This window comes from Terrapene carolina, unplaced genomic scaffold (genome assembly GCF_002925995.2).
Source record: "Terrapene carolina triunguis isolate 2854851 unplaced genomic scaffold, T_m_triunguis-2.0 Scaffold55, whole genome shotgun sequence".
Taxonomy (NCBI): Eukaryota; Metazoa; Chordata; order Testudines; family Emydidae; genus Terrapene; species Terrapene triunguis.
In genome coordinates this window covers 415,722-436,038 of record NW_020664406.1, presented here as the reverse complement: position 1 = coordinate 436,038, position 20,317 = coordinate 415,722, and the positions used below count along the sequence as shown (strand labels likewise).

Genomic DNA, 20,317 nt, shown 5'->3' with positions numbered 1-20,317 from the left:
CTTAAATGAACTGTAGCTTTAAGACTAAAAAGTTTCAAGGGACCCTCCTAAAGAATTTAGATCCCAAATTTGATCTTCCATGCAGTCACTAAGAAACTGACCGGGGGAAGGAATATTTCTGAGAGCCATGAAGATAATCCTTCAAGCTCCTTGAGTTTGCAGAAGTAGTTAATGCATGACTCTTATTTTCAGTTCTGCTAACATCAATGATGCTAGTTCATCAAGATAGTCTGAAGTGGCAAGAGGTTGACAGCATGTTAATTTGGACTCCTGGATTAAAATAATAGTTCTCCATCAGTGTGTGCCAAATTCTTTGAGGCCTGCAGTTAAGAGATGATTTAGAGTAAAACCCACAAAGTTTTTGAAGGTATTCTTAAAAAATGGAAATTCAGCCCAATTAAAGCTAATAAAAAGGAACACAAACTATGGCAGGTAAAATATAAGGTGGAATTAAGAGGAACAAGTGAATGGTTGAGTATATAGCCAAAGATATATTTAGAGTATCTTCTTGTTTTTATATTCAAATCAGTAAGTGTGAGAGAATGAGGGGAAATAAAAGAATGAGGACGTTGCAGAGAAGCTAAATGATTTCTTTGCGTCAGTTTTCACTACAGACGATGTTGCGGACATACCTGTTCTTTTCAGGCACTCTTGGGGAGAAGTCAAAAGAGGATGTGCTGGAACAAGCTGATAAATAACAAGTTCCTAGGACTGGATGGAAGATCTAGGAGTTCTGAGGAAACTTAACGAAGTGGCTGATCTGCTAGCAAAAGCCATGCGATCTCTCTACTATCAGCTATTATCCTGGAAGAGAGATGTCAGTTTAACACTTATCAGAGACCTAGTAATAATACATCCTTATGGGCCTACACTTAGATTTGCTGTTTGTGGAAATTTCTTAAATTTCTGCATGTGGCCAAATATTTCAGATATCAAACTTAAAGTGGGCTGTACTTTTTGCACCTTCTGGATTAAAAATGGTTCCAGATGAGCAGAGGAACTAGCTAGTTTCTTAGCATAGAGCAGATCAGCTGCTTCAACACAGTCTTTGGCTGATATTCCTGCTGCTGCCTAAGATATCAGCTCTTGGTGCCTCAGAATATTACTGGGACATGTTCAGCATAGGGTTTCCATTGAAATATTAAATCGTGATAGCCACAGTGTGTTTCAGTTTTCTAATACCACGTTCCCTGTCCTGAAAGCTTCCACCACCACCTTTAACTTTAGATTTGAAATAGCCTTCCCCCCCTTTGATACACTTAAAGAGATTTCCAAAATTCTTGGGGGAAACCCTGGGTTAAGATGAAAGAAGCAATTTCCATCTCCCTAATTGGTAGAACTACAGGTGCAGAAGATAACTAAGCTTCAGCATTCTCTCTTTAGCTCTGTAATCTCAAGGGAATATCCACACTCAGAAACCAACCCGTAAGTCTTTGGTTTGGACTAGAAGTGCATCATTGCTCTGACACATGATGGCTAAATAGCGAAACGTTAGGAAACCAATCAATCATGCATTTTTTGAGTTCAGGCTAAATCTAGACTGATGCTGTTCATTGTGTGTAAACCTCCAGACCTTTAAAAAAATACAGCTTTTGTACTCTATAACATGGAGCAGTTCTTGAGATGCAAGAAGCTATTTGTAAATAAAAATTGCTTCTTGAGGAACCGATGAGAAGAAATGGATCCTTTAGTCATGATTGTGTAGCACATTCTGTACACTGGCTCTGCAATCTTTTTGTATGTAGGCCAAAATCTTAGGGGACTCTTAATGAGTGCATTCTGCTGGCCAGATAGCATACAACAAAATGCAATTTCCAAGTCATTATCATGCTACCACAATGAAAATTAGTTCTTCCAGTTGTTAAATAAGTAATTAAAGTCAGATTGAAACTGTTCTGTGTGAGTCTCTTCCAATGGGCTCCTACCTCAACCAGTGTCACAAATTGTCATTCTTCAACAGTCAGGTCACAATCAAGAGGAAGCTCAGAAGTGCTCATTTTAAATAAAAAATGTATTTTTCATATCATTTCACTGCTTATTCATGGTAAGAATTTCCCTATGAGAGGTTTCCAAAGACTGTGCTGAGCAAAATAGCTACCATTTTTCTTTCAGCTGTAGTAGTGCGAGAAGACTCCTTTATTTAAAATACAGTTCTTCTGACTTTGGCTTAGTTCATGAGGAGTTGGGAACTCTGACCTAATTTCTCAAAAGTGACTAGTGATTTTGTATGTCCATTATGAGACACCTGAAAGAGGCCTGAATTCCAGGAAGTGCTGAGCATTCGCCCTCTTGATATTGGTTCCTTGTAGTGTCTCAAGTTGGGCACTCAACATTAGTCATCTCTGGTGGAGACTGCTGAGGTGATATACTGACTCAGTTCATTCTTTGGTTTCCCTAGTTATTCCACCTTCCAGGTGAACTCCAGCCTTTGTTGAGTAGCACTAACATCTGGTGGAAGGGTGGTTTTGGAATCTTTCCACTAATGAGGCACCTCTACTAGGGGTTAGGTTGTTGAAAGTATGGGTCAGTATTGACCCATTGACTGCAGTCTTCTGAATACCACATTCACTGGAACACAATGAGCCCTTCAACTTCCACCTAGGAAAAGATGTGGAAAGTGTGTTAATTTTCATTTCTAAAAAGAAATCTAGCTGTTTCTGATCTTAATGACTTTTTAAAAAAATCTGAAAATACTTCATAAGATTGCTGTGAGATCCCTTATGTAATCAAGTGCTGTGAATATAAAAAGGCTACTTTATTATTAAAAATAAATATTACAGGATCTTCCCAGCTTCAGTAGATCAGATTTCCCATAAGTCTATTTCATGTATTTATGCTTTTCTCAAAAGCAAACATGAAATAACTTTACAATGTGGTCAATTAATGGTTATTGCTGAAACATAAATGTGTTTTCTATGAGTCATTAATAAAATCAACAGCATTTGTAACTGCTCCAGAAAGTAACTGAAAGGACAAACAACGGTTGACTAGTTTTCAGTTAGGTGGTTCTGTAGCTGTACTGGACAAAACTCTTGGTAACCTCTTGCTGGTTTGCCTTGAGGAAACCTTATCTGCTGGCTGTTTCCCACTTTAGCTTTTTTGCTGAAATGCCCCTGAACAAAAATAAGTACTCCCATCCTCATCTGTTGATGTGACAAGTCAGATTAACACATGGCTTTTGACTAACCTGAAAGAACTTGCCAGGTGCTAGAGGTTTCCTATTTGCATCTGGGTTCACAAATTTAAGCTGAGGGGTTTTGGTTGTTTTTTAAAAAAAAAAAAAAAAAAAAAAAGAATTTCTTGGAAGTCGTTGATGGTATCTTTACATAAATTTAAATACCGAGAAGTTTAATGCCAAAAATGTAACATTTATCTTTAAAAAATAATGATTTTAGAATAGAAATTGTGGTGGTGTTTTTGGACAACTCAGGGTTCGTATTTCTCTCTCTCTCTCTCCCTCCCTCCCCCATCACTGATTGACTAGAAATTGAGATGTTAAAGTTACAAAACAGAGGAGAACTCTCAAAGGGGATAGAGCATTGAAGTCAACTCTATCTTGAGTGTTACTATGCATTATGAGTCTGTTTTTTTTTAAGTTCTATAACTCTTTTCCCTCCCCCGACAGTGTGTTGCTAGATTACTCAAAAACGTTAAAGCAAAAACACCCAAATACTTTATTAGATTTTTTTATACTTCTGAATACACCATACAATACTATTTATTTATAGTTTGTTAATCAAGCATCATTCTTTGTTATAATCAAAGACACTCTGAATTCACTAACTATCCTATGTTTGTAACCTGAAGAAATAACAAGACATATATGTTTTGTCATGCTTCTATTAGCTTATTCTTGGTAATGCTTTTGTCAAGGTGAAATCTGCAATGTGCTGTTTGGATTTCCCATTCTCACATACAAACCTACTATCTCAACTGCACTAAATGTGATTGCATCATTTTGCTACTGCAAAGTCTTGTTCTGCATAGGAAAGTTCAAATTGTTTTTTTAAGTTTGGTTGATAAAATTAAGCTAGGAAAGTAACAGCCACTTATTTTTTTCATTTCGAATTAGCCACAGATAAGTAGAAAAGGAAAAAATTAAACTGGGTCATAAAAGATACTCATTGTTTTTCCTGTACTTTTTTTCTTGTGCATTACATTTTTGGATTATATTTAATACTTTATAGAAGACTTAAAAAAAAAAAAAAAGCTAATAACATTCTAAATGAGAGAGAGATTTTATTACGGTTTCATTGAATATTCCAAACATTAAACAAGTGTGCAGTGTTCAGATCTTATACGTAATGACACCAAAATAATTAGAAGTTATAACATATTTGCTCTTCAGTTGATAGGTTTTTATTAGCTCTCAGTGTAAACCCTGGCTACATAAAATATATATTTAAATTTTGTTTTTCATTTTTGAAAACTTGAGAGATACAGTGTAATGGGTTTGGCTTTATTTTACGATGTTTGGCAAAATGGTGCAAGCATAGTATTGTTTCACAAATAACAGTGAATTTTAGAAATTTTACTTAACTCTCGCTTGTTTCAGCTTTGACAATCTTGAAATCAGAATACTTGTTCTGGTTTTGTTAGCTCTCACTGTATCGGTTTAACTGTAGCCTTTAGTTTCAGGGCCTAAGAGAGACAAAATTCTAGTTTTGGTGGTTACTCTGTCTGCTGAAATAGAAAACTGAAAAGAAAATGATCTTTTAGTATATTGGCTCTTCAGTCTATCATGTATCTTTAACTGCACTGGAAGAAACATGCGTGACCTCAATTGATTCTGGCATCATACGAAAACTAACTAATATCGATAACCTTAGAAAACATCTTTAAAAAATGTAGGTTGTGGGTGGGGTGATGTTAAGGATTTAGAAACAACAGTTGGAGAATATATAGCATTGAATTTAGAAGTGGCCATGAGAAAGGCACTGTGATATAGTTGGTTATTCTGCTTATGTACAGATCTAGGAAGTTTGTACGAACACTTGAACTTGTGTGGTGAACTGCTGAAGGTTTGTTTTTTTTCAGTTGGAGCATAGAATTCAATTTGCTTTACAGCAATGTATGTATGTAATTTTTTGTAACTCCGAGAAAATATTTAATTTTAGTTTGATGAAAAAGCTGGTTTGATTTAATCCAGGGAAGGGTTTGTTTGGAGGGAGAAAGAAGAAGAAGAAAAAATGTTGGCATGCAAGATATCAGTTGAAGGAATATTTCATTGTGAATATACCAACTGCAGCAGTAATTAATTAATTAATGTGGATTCGTTCCTTCACATTGGATTTATAATAATATTTGCTTTTTCATCAACTCTTGTAATAAGGTTTTATCTCTGACCTAAACAAAACATTTCATTTTTGAGAAGGGCAAATATTCAATGAACTTAACAAATTTAATGAGTGGAACTAATCTGCTGGAACCTAAATCCACTTTTTTCACTGAAAAATCCATCTATTGTTCTACCAGATGACAAAATGCAAGTTTCCCTTTGAAAGAAATACTGAGTTATACATATACACTTAATGTTTAGTTTGCCTGCCCCATCTTTGTTAATATTATTAATTTAAATCCTGTTAAATCTTATAGTAGGGTTTATTCTTAACATTTTCTAGCAATATTATAGCTTCCTGAATAAATCAGTAAGGCTCTAAGGCCCATAGAGGCATTGGGAGTCATCCCATTGGCTTCAGCAATCTATGATCAGGCACAGACTCTGTGTTGTCATGATGAGCACATACCCAAGCAAGGAAACAGACACTTCAGTGATGTTTTTGCTTCCTCCTTTGGCTTGGTCTTTGTTGAAGATTCTAAAATTGCAAACGCCACTAACTACTGAAATTGTGAAGCCTATGGCATTTTTGTACACTAGTGAACCAGCCATGAGCATCTGAAAATCTTAGTCTACAGTATTTACTTGTTACGTTGACACAAACTGTTCTGCTTTGCTTAGAGTCCCTTTGGGACAATTCTTAGATGTTATCTGCATTGTACATGCACAGGAAAGACAGTGATGTCTCTGGGGCATAACTGCACAAGAACACAATGATCTCGGATGTTTTTTTTTAATTATCACATAGACAAGAGGGCTCAGAAATTAAATAACTTCCTGTTTCCAATATCTTAAAAAAAAAGGGGGGGGCACTAAGTTTGTAAAAATATCAAAAGCGCATGAAGAAAAGCGAATGCAGCGTGGCAAGTCTTGTTATCAACAGCGACATATAAATATCTCTGTTGGACAGTGGCCCAAGTGTTTCATTTACAAACACCTGCCCAATACCAACCAGTATAGTCCCTCTATTTTATTCATGCAATTAAAATGAATGCTTTTGATTCTAAGATTTTTAAACTATGTAGGATCAAATCTGTTTATAAGGTAGGATTTTAAAAAGTTGGTCAGGGATGTTCTAACTGTGCTCCGGTTGAAGTAATTGGGAGTTTTATTGTTGATTTCAGTGGGACAGAGAGAGGCCAACACTGAGCATTTTTGAGATCCCACCCATAATTGTCATTTTCCTATTGGAGGAGGGGGGGATTTCCTGGGAGGTCTGGGGAGGGGAATTCATTAGCACCACCTTCCAAAATGCTCCAAGGTGGCACGCATTGGTAAAGCACAGACTTCCAGAACCTTTATATGTTGAATGGCCCAGTTAACCTGACTAAACTTCTGATCCTGAGAGGTGATACACTCAATGAGAGGTGCTCAACTCCCATTGGCTTTATTGGGAGTTGTACCTCCCAGGACCAGGCCTTGGAGGAGCTATTTAGCACAATATGTGGTCTCTCGTAGGCTAGTTTCATGCTTACGTGTGGTTCTGTGGTAGCTGTGAATTCACGTACCTCTTAGCATCATGCAGAATGGGAATCAGCCAGCTGTGACAGAAAAGAACACTGTGTGCTCTAAAACTGACAGTACTTCTTCTTTTAAAGTGAACATTTTCTGAAAGCCCCTCTTAGTTCAGCTACTGTAAGCATTCAGCATGTGTGATAACTGCTGCAATCAGTGGGACTGCTTAAATGAGTATGGGATGCAGGATTGGAACCTTAATTGCATGGTACAATGCTGGCCTCAATATGTTTCCTTCTCTCTCTCCCCTCCCCCCTTCTTTTCATTCCTGTGTTCTGCCTTGTTGAAGGGTAGCTAATGAGTACTGGGCTCCTGGTACTGAATTGTCCAAAGGAGAGAGTATTTAATATGACCTGAAAAGGTAAATTGCCAAGCTTCAGCAAATGTAGGGTCTAATTCTATAAAATTTACTCCTTTGAGCAGTCCTCTTAAGTTCAAAGCTAAAGCTTCATGGTGAATACCTGTAAGGAGGTAATGATACCAGATCTATACTGTAGCATTGTCTAGTCTAGAGAAATCAATCTATGATATTAGCAATCTGTTGTTTTATATGCAGATTGTTCTACCACCAGTTGAGTGCATCTCTGCTAGCCATCTTGACTCCATAAGGGTTATTATCCTTGCAACCACACTAGGGCTGCTTTGCCCAGATTCAAGTGGGGGTGGCTGCCATGTTCGACGGTTTTCATTTTTTGACAGATATCAGAGATGCCATTTAGCTGTCCAGCCTCCATGGTTCACCAGCTGAATCTCATCTCTTTTCCCCACAACCACGTTTTATCATGCCCACACAACTGTCCCCACTTTACCCTCCCGAAATATCACCAGCTCCCATTCTGCAGGAGTTCAGCTAAGATTGTGCGCTCTCTCACTGTAAACCCCTCTTCAAATATTTCCCTCTCCCTAAGTCATGATTTCCCCCGGCTATGCCTTCCACATTTCCAATAATCCCCACACTCTGGCTGTGCCATTTAGTCAGTGAACCATTGACAGTTCACCAGCTATATTCTGTGACACACTTCAGGAGGAAACAAGTTGACAATCCACAGAGGTCTCAAAGGGCCAGGAAGAGGTTGGAAAGCGGTAGTGGAGTGGCTGTGAAGAATGCATTGGCTTGCTCTGACGTACTACCTCTGGCTCTTCAGATGGAGAACATAGCTGTTGCACCATCAGTGGTTTGTTGGCTCAGGTGTGGAATAGCCAGAGGTGGGGTTGGAGATCATAGCCTGGGGAGAGGTGTATATTTGAGGAGGTCATGATGAGCCTGATCACCATCTGAGATCCTGGAGATGTCCCTGGAGAGGGAAGTTACTAGGTATATTTAAAACTACAGCCTGTTCGTATGGAATACTAACTTCTATTGTCATCGCTCTTTTTATTTGTTACTTATCTATTACTTTGTCACTTTATTGTCCAAGCTCATTTTTTAAACTTGTTTTTGTGGTCTTTTGTAAAACACTCCTGAAAAGGCATTGCCTACTTGACTTTTCAGATCAGAGTTCTTCTAAGAATATATATTGCAGTTCCTTATTTCAGTACATAATTCGTTACAATAATAGCTGACTAATAAAGTGAGGACTTCTTATTGGAAGATACGCCTGAGTTTTAAAGTCATCGCTTTCAAAAAATAACCGATTCCTCTTCCAAAATGCCCTTTGTGTTGCTAAATACGTAAGGGAAAAACAACTGAATGTGGCATTCTGCACGAGAAAAAAGTTTTTCTCAAATTTCATTTTCAGCATTCATTTTGACAAAGTGAGAACTGTATAAGATGCGACTAGTTTCCAATGAAACATAACAAGAATAACATGTTTAAGCTGATGAATATAACAAAAGTTTTACGCCTTTCTAATAAAGATGCTGCTGTTTAAAGAATTCACTTAAGGATCTTTCGTGTAAACATGACTAAGCTGTCGGTTCCTTAGCGACAAAACACTTCTGAAAATAACTTTTTAAGTCTGTATGCAGTGGTGTTGTAACAGCGTTGGTCCGAGAATATTAGAGAGACAAGGTGGGTGGGTTCATCACATAAGAATGGTCATACTGGGTCAGACCAATCATCCATCTAGCCTGGTATCCTGTCTTCTGACAGAGGTCAATGCCAGATGCTTCAAAGGGAAGGAACAGAACAGGCAATTATTGAGTGATCCATCCCCTGTCCTCCAGTCCCAGTATCTGGCAGTCAGAGGCTTAGGGACCCCCAAGCTTGGGGTTGCATTCCTGACCATCTTGGCTAATAGCCATTGATGGACCTATCCTCCTTGAATGTATCTAATTCTTTTTTGAACCCAGTTATACATTTGGCCTTCACAACATTCCCTGTCAATGAGTTCCACAGGTTGACTGTGCATAGTGTGAAGAAGTACTTTCTTGTGTTTTGTTTTAAACCTGTTGCCTATTAATTTCATTGGGTGACCCCTGGTTGTTGTGCTATGTGAAGGGGTAAATAACACTTCCTTATTCACTTTCTCCACACCATTCATGATTTTATAGATCTCTGTCATATCCGCCCTTAGTCATCTCTTTTCCAAGCTGAACCGTCCCAGTCTTTTTATCTCTCCTCTTATGGAAGCTTACACAGAGCTGAAGAAGAGCTCTGTATAAGCTTGAAACCTTGTCTCTCTCACCAACAGAAGTTGGTCCAATAAAAGATATTACCTCACCCACCTTGTCTTTTTAAATCTGGGCAGATGAGACAAAATCTGCAGTTACTTACAATACTACAATTCTTTCATAATCAATGGAGCTGCACAAATACTAGAGCAGAATTTGCCCATTGATCTGTGACCATTATGCTTTTGTCTTAATGTTGTGTTCTCATTCCTGTTTACTACTTTATACAGGGAGTGAAATATCTGTGCATTCCTGCTGCCGATTCACCCTCACAGAATTTGTAAGTTTTGGGTTTTTTTAATTCAGTACTAATGTTGTTTTGAAATATGTTAAAGGACCTGATTCTGATCTCTCACCAGTTTTACACCAATGTAGGTTTAAATCTGTTGGTTTAAGGGGAATTACTCCTGATTTATATTGAGGTAACAGAAAAATAGGTCCCTTTTTTTTTTATTATTATTATTATTAAAAGTGCTTTCCTACTTAGCATGGCTGCTTTGCTACCAAGAATATCCAGTGTTGTTATAATTAAGGCAAAATTTTTGGAAGGGATATTAAACCTTGTGCTTCAGGGCTGGTCTGTGCTGCAAAGTTAGGTCAGCTTAACTGAAATTGCTGAAATTAATTCCTCCAGGACTATGAAAAAATTAACACCTTGTGTGATGTAATTAAGCCAACCTAAGCCCTGGCGTACACCCTGCTTGATTGATGGAAAAATTGTTCTGTTGACCTAGCAACCACCTCTCAGAGAGTTGACTTTACTACAACGATGGAAAAACAGCAGCACAGCAGTGCAGCTGCTGCTCTGCAGCTGTGTCGCTGTAGCATTTCTGGTAGAGAGAGAGCCTTAGCCAATCTCTACATGTTAGAGATAGGGAGACCACCTATGTGGGGTGCAGATTATGGCACGTCTTCCTACTGTAGGGTTCTTACACCTTCCTCCAAATCATCTGGTCCTGGCCATTGCTGGAAACAGTGTACTGGATTATGCCTGATCCAGTATGTCAATTCCTATGGTCTTATGCTTCTTGTAGTAGGTATGTAGCTATGTGAAGCTGCTGTGTCCCATTTTCAGGCTTTTTAAATTTAATTTAATTTTATTTTAAATATCCACTGGCTATATAACTGTCCTGAAAGTTAGTTGAACTGACCCGGGGCTTAACATTCCGAATCTTTGAATTGATGGTATCTAGGAAATCATGATCTTGAAGTAATCAAAATGTATTTCATAAGAATACTTGGATGGTGACCAACTCTTTCTTCTAGTGTTCACTGTTTATGTTGAGGAGAGGTGCGGGGGGTTTCAGCCACTTCCTGCTAACTAGTTATGTAGAGAAACAGAAGTAGTTGAAAGGGCCTGGTACCTACGGAAGGAAATGCAGCACTGCTTTTTCTCTCAGATCAGAGTAATATTCCGGCTGATGCTTTCAGTGCATATTTTTAGAGTATTTTGTTTCTCATACCTTGGAGAGATTCCAACATGACACTTGATGTTTCTTAATTGCCACTGAAAAGAGTGACAAGAACATGTTTCTGAAATTATAAAAATCATTTTTAACACAATTTTGTGTAGTAAGAACATAGACCATGAGCCTGTTTTTCCCGTCAGAGGTGCAGATTGTAGTCAATGAGAGCTGCACGTTCTCAGTGCCTCTTAAAAATCAGACTGAGTGTTATTACTCCCTTAAAAATAATAGTATCCCATATGCTATTAAGTGGGAATCCAGGTTAGAGAATAGAATAGGATTTTCAGAACTAAGACAGTGGATATGGAAGCAATTTTGTGCAATTTTTTTTTTTTGTGGGAGGGTAGGAAAAATTGTGGAGGTTCATTTCTTTTAGAAAGGAAGCAACTTAAGAAATTACAGAGGCCATAATCACATTTGTTGGGTCGTCATTAATGGTGTGTCAGTATTTGGAGATCCTACTGGGTAGTTGTGAAAATGTTTGCAAATCTGCCATCTGTGTTAGTAGAAATCTGGACCAATTTGTGAATAGAAAGAGGACATCATTTCCAGCGAATGTTAATTATACATGCAATGAACCAGCCCTAGTCACTGCATATCAAGGAAATACATTGAAAAGCAACCTATAGCATTCAAAAGCAATTAACTTTCTGGCACTGTACCAAGTCTTTTAAAGCACTAACAAGAAGATAAGATATTTGCATGAGTATTGTTTCTGTTATGCTGCAAGCATCTACGGTTCTTGCTTCGGTATCAGATGGTTTCAGACAAATTTTGTTACTTCTGATATTGATACATTTGATCACTTAAAAGAAAACTTGATGAGTAACTGACTTTTCTTTATATGATGGAAAACTTCAAGTATAATGCACAGCATCTTTAAATACTGATGTTACTTGCTTTTAATGTAAAAACTTCATAAGGTCAAAAGAAGCTTGTTTTATTCAGGTCATAAGAATGTAATATGATCTTATCAAACACTGTTTAAAAGTATAGGGTGTTTATCAGTTTGAGGGGAGGGCCCCTGGGGAAAGAGGGGATCTGTCCTTTTGTGACTTCTTTGTGTCTCTCCCCTTCTCAAAGAGTGAGACTGACAGCTGCAGAGGAAAAGAATAGCATTGCATATAAAGTGCTTTTACCTAGTGGTTGCTGTCGAGTGAAATTGACTAGGATCACATAAGATGCTTGTCTGTATCACTCAGCAGCTGGCTTTTCAGGTAAAGTTCTTCTGAGGTGGTGGTACTACTTTTCTGCAGCTGCTGGCATTTGTCGAAGGGGGCCGGCTTGATACATGGTCAGAGTGGATCTTGGGACTGTGGAGTTGCTAACTTAAGTTCGCATTAGCTATGTTTTCCTCATGGAACTTTCTTTTTCAAGACGTATAATATACATGCACTTACAGTAAGCATACTAAGGGCTCTCCTGTTCCTGAGAGAAATCAATTCCCAATAAAATACAACAGTGAAAACAGAATATGCTCACATTCTTTGAAACTGTGTGAAGGTTCAGTTCTACTAGCATTTTCTGCTCCTGCTTAGAATTTGAATTAAGCAATCATTATTGAGACCTAGGTCATTTCCTGGGAGTTTAATGTGAATTTGGCCTCCATGGTGGGAATTTGGCCTCAGGCCATTAACTTCTGCTGGTCACTGATTTCCTTGACAATGCCCTCTCCTAAGGAACTTGCTACTCGAAAATTAATTCTGTAGAAATTAAATACACCCTTCCTCACTCCACCTTATTTCTGTACCGTATGTTTCTAGGGAATTAATACCCAGTTATGCTAGCCTATTTAGGGTGACCATATTTCCCAAGGGGAAAACAGGACACCATGTGGGGCTGGCCCAAGCTCCCCCCCCAGCCACTTGCCCAAGGCTGCCCCCCACCCCCGTGGGGCTGGCCCCAGCTGCTCGCCCGAGCTCCCTTCCCCACCCCTCCCCCCGGTGGGACTATCACTGACCACTCGAACCCTGCCTCCCCCTTGCACAGGGCTGTCATCTCTGCTTATATTCCTCCTCACCACACCACACTTTTATTTAAAAAAAAAAAAAAAAAAAAGTGGGCATTTGTCGTGTTTGTTCTTGCCAACTGATCATGGCTAATAAAAGGGACTGTCCTGGCCAAAACGGGATGTATGGTCACCCTGAGCCTATTGGGCTTCCTGGTTGCCTTTTGAACCTTCCTTTTGGTTTAGATTTAATATTACAGCCAGTCTGTCTACAGTAGCAAAATGCCAAAGAATCATACAAAAGGTCTAGGTAGTTCTTAGTCCTTGACTATTACAGGTTTGATTGCTGAAGAGACAATACCACTACATTTCTTTCCCTACTGATGCTTTTTTCAACCCTAACGCATTTCTGAAAGCTCAACGAAACACTGAAGTGTAGAGCTGACATGGAAAATCCCTCATCTAATTTGTATCAGATTACCCTCTTTATTAAAACGTGATTGGAGAGGCCGTTCGCTGCTTTACTTTGTGTGGGATGTGCCCAGTGATGATATAAAGAAGCTGCCGTTCATAATATTAAGTTGGCAAGAGAAGTGTGAAAGTTGGCTGTTGTACAATAAATTGTCTTTACACTGAATTGTCAGTCCAGTGAGTAGATTGTTAATCAGGACACTTGTCTTACACTTTTATGTAATAAATATTGATTTCCCATTTCATTGTTAACATAGAATAATTTGCTATTCCAGGGGTGAACGTAAACCAGTACCGTGTTGAGTTGGCAGATTGCTTGAAACAATAGCTCTAAGAGGTGTGAACTGCCCCACTGATCAGAGTCAGTCAGGGCTCCATGATTCCACAAACTGGCAATGAATTCCACAGGCGTGACTGCGTTAGGATTTCCCTTCTAACTTCTATGAAACTTGAACAAGACAATCAAGGGTGAACACTACCACACATCTAAATTTGATGCACTAACAAGTAAACTCGCTGATACACAGTGACGCAGCGTACTGAATGTCATATCTGGAAAATGACTAATAAAACTGGACCAAAAGTTCACTATTAGCCATGCTTAATTACTCTCTCCCGCTTCTCCCCCCCCCCCCAAGAAAGACATCACCCATTTACCTTTGATATTTTTTCATCCTAAAGCATGTTCCATAAGAAAGTGGGAAAAACTTGTTAGGTCATTGCAGAAGATGTATTGATGTTTGGAGCTACTGTGGAAAAACACACCAATGTATTAGAGAGACAAGGTGGGTGAGGTTATATCTTTTATTGGACCAACTTCCCACCTTCTCTGTGTCTCTGTCCTGGGATCGACAAAGCTACAACTACACTGCATACATCAACCTAAGTCATTTTCCCAGAGATCTAGGGGTAAAAAGGGGTCAAGTAAAATCAAGATAAAAGCATCAAGTTTTTAACTGACCTAAGCAGTTAGATCTTGGAGAAATACTGCTTAACTGTGGTGCAGTTCTTTTTAAAAAGCCCATGCATGCCACTAGTAAAGTCTGTTCACTGTGACTGAATCATTTGTTAGGTTCAGCTGCTGCCTACAGGTTATATTCCTGCAAGCAAACACAAGCACCATATGGTGTCAAAATTAGGGCTGGTCGAAACTTTTTTCAATGGAAAATAATTTTCTTGACTGAATGAAAATGTTTGCGCAAAGTATCAACTTTTCTTTCTTTTTTTTTTTTTTTTTTTTTTTCCCCCCCCCCCCCCCCCCAGTTTTCGGTGACTGAAAACCAGAACATTTCAGCTTTCATCTTTTCAACAAAATGTCAATAATTTATCCCAAGGAAAAAACATTTCCCGACCAGTTCTAGTCAAAATGTTAGAATAGACACACATTTAAAAAGTCTGGAATTGCAGAATTCCTCAGGAGATCCTCTTCTGAAAGAGTCATTCATAGAAATATGTGTAGGGCTGGAAGGGAGCTTGAGAGGTCATCAAATCCATCTCTCCTGGCTTGCTGAGGCAGGACTAAGTAAACCTGGGCCATTCCTGACAGGTGTTTTGTCCATCCTGTTCTTGAAAGCCTCCAATGATGGGGATTCCACAACCTCCCTTGTAAGCCTATTCCAGAACTAAACTACCCTTGTAGTTAGAAAGTGTTTCCTAGTATCTAACCCAGTGGTCTCGAAATGCTCAGGGTCATGCCCCCCCCTTACCCTTGACCATGTCCCTGCCCTCCCGGAGCCATGGCCGTGGCTTGGAGTGGGGGGGAGGGAGTGGGACAGGGGTAAGCAGGACGAGGCTGGGGCCGCAGCTGGGGATGGGTCTGGGGCCAGGAACGGAGCCACAGCCAGGGGCCAGGGCCAGGGCTGTGTGCGGAGACATGGCCAGGCCACGGTAAGGGACTGAGGCTGGGAGCGGGGAGCCAGGACCGCAGCAGAGCTGGGATCGGAGTGGGTCTGGGTGTCGCTCCCTCCCCGCCCCCTGTGAGGGCTGGCCCAGGCCCCGCTGCGACCCCTCGAATGTTCCTCTGTGCCCCCTAGGGCGCATCCCACAGTTTGGGGACTTCTGATCTAATCTAACTCTCGTACTGCAGATTAAGCCCATTACTTCGTGTGCTACCTTCAGTGGACATGGAGAACAATTGATCACCGTCCTTTTTATAATAGCTCCGTAACATATTTGAAGACTGTTATTTAGGTCCTCAGTCTGCTTTTCTCAACATTAAACATATCCAGTTTTTTTTAACCTTTCTTCATAGGCCATTTTTTTTCTAAACCTTTTATCATTTTTGTTGCTCTCGTCTGGGTTTTCTTCAGTTTGTCCACATCTTTCCTAAAGTGTCCAGAATTGGACAGGGTACTCGAGCTCAGGCCTCACCAGCGCTGAGTAGAGTGGGACAATTACCTCCCATAAGACACTCTTGTTAATACACCCCACAATATTAGCCTTTTTGCGACGGCATCACATTGTTGACTCACATTCAATTTGTGATCCACTATAATCCCCAGCTCCTTTACAGCCACCTAACCAAGTTATTCCCCATTTTATAGTTGTACATTTGATTTTTCTTTCCTAAGTTTAGTACTTTGCACTTGTCTTTATTGAGTTTCATTTTACGGATTTCAGATCAAAACTCTAATTTGTCAGTTTGTTAATCACCTCCCAGCTTGGTGTCATCCACAGATTTTATAAGCATACTCTTCACTCCATTATCCAAGTCATTAAAGATATTGAATAGTTCCAGACACAGGACTGATCCCTGTGGGACCTCCTTATACATGCCCTTCCAGGTTGAAAGAGAATACCGTATATACTCGTTCATAAGCCGAATTTTTTTTAGTAAAAAAGGGAAGCATCAGAGAAGGGGATCGGCTTATGAACGGTTATAGAGAGGGAGAGGTGGGACACAGCCCCTCCCCCCAACAGAGGGAGCAAGGAGAGGCAGCACAGCCAGCAGAACCAGAAGGGAAGAGGTGGGGCCAGAGTCTCTCCGCTTCTGGCCACGCTGCTCTCCCCCCAGCCTCCAAAGCAGCTGCAGCTCCGGGGCTGGCAGGCTGTGGCCGCGCCGCCCGGCCCCGCCCGCCAGAGCAGGCTGCGGCCGTGCCGCCTGGTCTAGCCCACCAAAGCAGGCTGCGGCTGCACTGCCCAGCCTGCCGGAGCAGCTCCAGCCAGGCCAGAGAGATCCTCACCTGGCCCTCCCCAGCTAAGGTGGGAAGGGATGGGGAGAGTGTGGGGGTCCCGGGCTAGGGGTGGGGTCATGTGGGGGGTGGTCACAGGGGTTACTCCCCTGACCCCTAGCTTCTCTTCCCCCCCTCTCCACTCCACCCCGCAAAATTTCCCCACTAGTTGCTGTCCCAGCCTGTCAGGGTAAGCCGCTGGTGGGCCGGGACACTTTGTTTACTTAGGTTTACCTCCGTGTCTGTGGACGCTCAAGGTAAACAAACCGTCTTGGCCCGCCAGCGGCTTATCCTGATGGACCAAGAGCCAAAGTTTGCCGACCCCTGAATTACAGGGTCGGCTTATGAATGGGTCATAAAAATTTTTCATTTTTACTTATCCATCTTGGGGAGGGGGTTGGCTTATAAACAGATTGGCTTATGATCAAGTATATACAGTAATTGATAACTATTCTTTGAGTGAGGTCTTTCAACCAGTTGTACACACACTTTATAGTAATTCCATCTAGACCACATTTCCCTAGTTTGCTTATGAGAATGTGGGACTATATCAAAAGCCTTACTGAAGTCCAGCTATATCATGAATACTGCTTTGTCTCTATCTACGAGGCCAGTAACCTTGGCAAAGAAGGAAGTTAGGTTGGTTTGGTATGATTTGTTTGTGACAAATCCATGCTGGCTATTCCTTATAACCCTATCGGCCTCTCTATGCTTACAAATGGCTTGTTTAATAATTTGTTCCAGTATCTTTCCAGGTATAGAAATTAGGCTGACTGGTCTATAATTGCCCAGGTCCTCTCTGGTGCCCCCTTTTAAAGATAGGTACTAGTTTGCCTTTCTCCGATTCTCCTCATCCTCATGGGTCCTCCGTGAGTTCTGAAAGATAATTGCTAACGGTTCTGAGATTGCTTCAGCTAGTTCCTTAAGTGCCCGAAGATGAATTTCATCAGGCCCGGCTAACTTGAATACATCTAACTTGTCTAAATATTCTTTAACCTGATCTTTCCCTATTTTTGTCTTGCCTTCCTTTACCCTCGTTGTTAATGTTAATTATGTTGAGTATCTGGTCAATATTAGCCTTTTTTAGTGGAGGCTGAAGCACAAGAGGAATTAAACACCTCAGCTTTCTTGATGTCATCAGTTATTAGCTCTTCTCCATTAAGTGGAGGACCTATACTGTTCTCTGTCTTTCTCTTGCTCTTAATGTATTTAAAGAACCTCTTCTTATTGCCTTTTATGTACCTGGCTAGGTGTAACTCATTTGGTGCCTTAACCTTTCTGATTTTGTCCCTACATGCTTGTGCTATTCTTTTGTACTTCTCCTTAGCGATTTGTCCATGTTTCCACTTTTTGTAGGATTCCTTAATGAGTTTCACGTCATTAAAGTGCTCTTGATGGAGTCCTATTGGCCTTTTACTATTCTTTCTATTTTTTTTCCTTCACATCAGGATAGTTTGAAATTGTGCCTTTAATATTGTCACCTTGAGAAACTGCCAGCTCTCCCAAACTCCTTTTTCTCTTAGATTTCCTTCCCATGGGACCTTACCCCTACCATTTCTCTGAATTTTTTGAAAGTCTGCTTTTTTGAAATCCCATTGTCCTTATTCTGCTGCTCTCACTCCTTCCTTGTCTTAGAATCATGAAATCTATTATTTCATGATCACATTCACCCAAATTGCCTCCCGCCGTCAGATTTACAACCAATTCCTCCCTATTGGTCAGAATCAAGTAAAAAATGGCTGTCCCCCTAATTATTTCCTCCACCTTTTGAAACAAAAAGTTGTCCCCAATACATTCCAAGAACATACTAGAAATTTTGTTTTGCTGTATTACTCTTCCAACAGATATCTGGTGAGTTAAAGTCCCCCAATACTACCAGGTCTTGTTTTGGATATTTCTATTATTTGTTCTAGAAATGCCTCATCCACCTCTTCCTGATTTGATGGTCTATAATAGACCCACTACCACAGAGGAGGGCAAACTATGGCCGGTGGGCTGGATCCGGCCCGTCAGGGCTTTCAATCCGGCCCGCGGGATTGCCAGCTCTGTGGCACAGGGGGGCTAAGGCAGGCTCCCTGTCTGCCCTGGCCCCACGCCGCTCCCAGAAGCAGCCAGCACCACGTCCCTGTGGCCCCGGGGGAGGGAGGCGGAGGGCTCCATGTGCTGTCCTCGCCTGCAGGCACCGCACCCCGCAGCTCCCATTGTCTGGGAGCGGGGAACCGCGGCCAATGGGAGCTTCGGGGGTGGTACCTGCAGGTGACGACAGCGCACGGTGGAGCTGCCTGCCCCACCCCATCCCCAGTAACCACTGCTGGACATGCTGGCCACTTCCGGGAGCAGCATGAGGCCAGGGCAGGCAGGGAGCCTGCCTTAGCCCTGCTGCGCGCAGCTACCACCCCGGAGCCGCTTGAGGTAAGCGGCACTGGGCTGGAGCCTGCACCCCGAACCCCTCCTGCACCCCAATCCCCAACCCTGAGTCTCCTAACCCTCTGCCTTGAGCCCCTGCCACACCACTCCCACACTGCACACTCCCTGCCCTTAGCCCCCTCCTGCACTCCGCACCCCCTGCCCTGAACCCCGCACCACTCCTGCACCCTAACCCCTTGCCCTGAGCCCGTTCCTGCACACCACACCCCCTCCAGCCCCCCAACCCCCTGTCCCAGCCCTACATTCATGGCCCTGCATACAATTTCCCCACCCAGATGTGGCTCTCGGGCTAAAAAGTTTGCCTACCCCTGCCCTACCATGATGTCACCCCTTTTTTTTCCGCCTTTTATTGTTACCCAAAGACTTTCAGCTGGTCTGCCTCTCACCTCCTTCTGGACCTCAGAACAAGTGTATATATTCTTGATGTATAATGTCAGTTAAATCATAATATAGCTTATTTACTTATCCTTCCATTCTTCCTGTTCATTCCCCTTATTCCTTGCATTTGTGTACAGACATCTAATGTGTTGAGCAGATTCCCCCACTGATTTCCTTCTTGCTGCTTCTTTGACCCTATTGTAGTTTTCCATCCCGCCCCCTCCCCGACATCTAGCCCTCTATTAAGGTTGCCTTTTTTGCTTTTGTGTGCTTTTGTCTCCTCTGAACCTAGTTTAAAGCCCTCCTCACTAGGTTGGTGAGTCAGCGCATGAAGATACTCTTCCATTCTTGGTCCAGTTGCCTTGTCTCTTCCGTCCAGGAACCACATCCCATAGTCAAGGAAGCTGAAGCCCTCCTATCAACACCATGTGCGCAGCGATGCCTTTATCTCCAAGATGCTTGTATCTCTGCCTGAGCCCCTACCCTCAGCTGGGAGGATGGACGAGAACACAACCTAAGTGCCCGACTCCTTCACCCTCACTCCCAGAGTCCTGTAGTCACTGCTGATCTGCTCAGGGTCATACCTGGCAGTATCATGAGTGCCACATGTGGATGAGCAGCATCGGGTAGTGATTGGAAGGATGTGTGAGCTTCTGCAACTGCAGCCCGCTTCCTGGGACATCAGGTTAGCAGATAGTTGCTCCATCCCCCTTAGAAGGGAGTCCCTGACCTACACTTCCTCATCTTGGGTGTGGTGCCTGTGAGCTTCCGAGCCTTCGGGATTCTCCTCAGTCACTGGAGTCTGATCCTCGCCTCTTGTTGCCAATATAGCATATTTGTTCTTGACCACAGGCTGGACCACTGTCTACTACCTGAAGTGGCCAGCAGCCAGTCTCCTCCCCATAGAGCAGCTGGTTCTCCTTCCTCCTCTGGTACTGCTGTAATCTATGGTTGGCTCTCATCCTCCATCCCAGATGTTTCATGTGCATCC

At 41.7% G+C, this 20,317-nt stretch overlaps 1 protein-coding gene across 1 annotated transcript in view; it reads left to right on the top strand.

Moving 5' to 3' along the window:
* LOC112107509 (dual specificity protein phosphatase 22) overlaps nucleotides 1–20,317 on the top strand; it is a 60,928-nt gene that overhangs the window by 25,065 nt on the left and 15,546 nt on the right. The window contains exon 4 of the mRNA XM_024201241.2: nucleotides 9,697–9,746. Coding sequence (XP_024057009.1) covers nucleotides 9,697–9,746 — 50 coding nt within the window. The remainder of the gene's footprint in view (nucleotides 1–9,696; nucleotides 9,747–20,317) is intronic.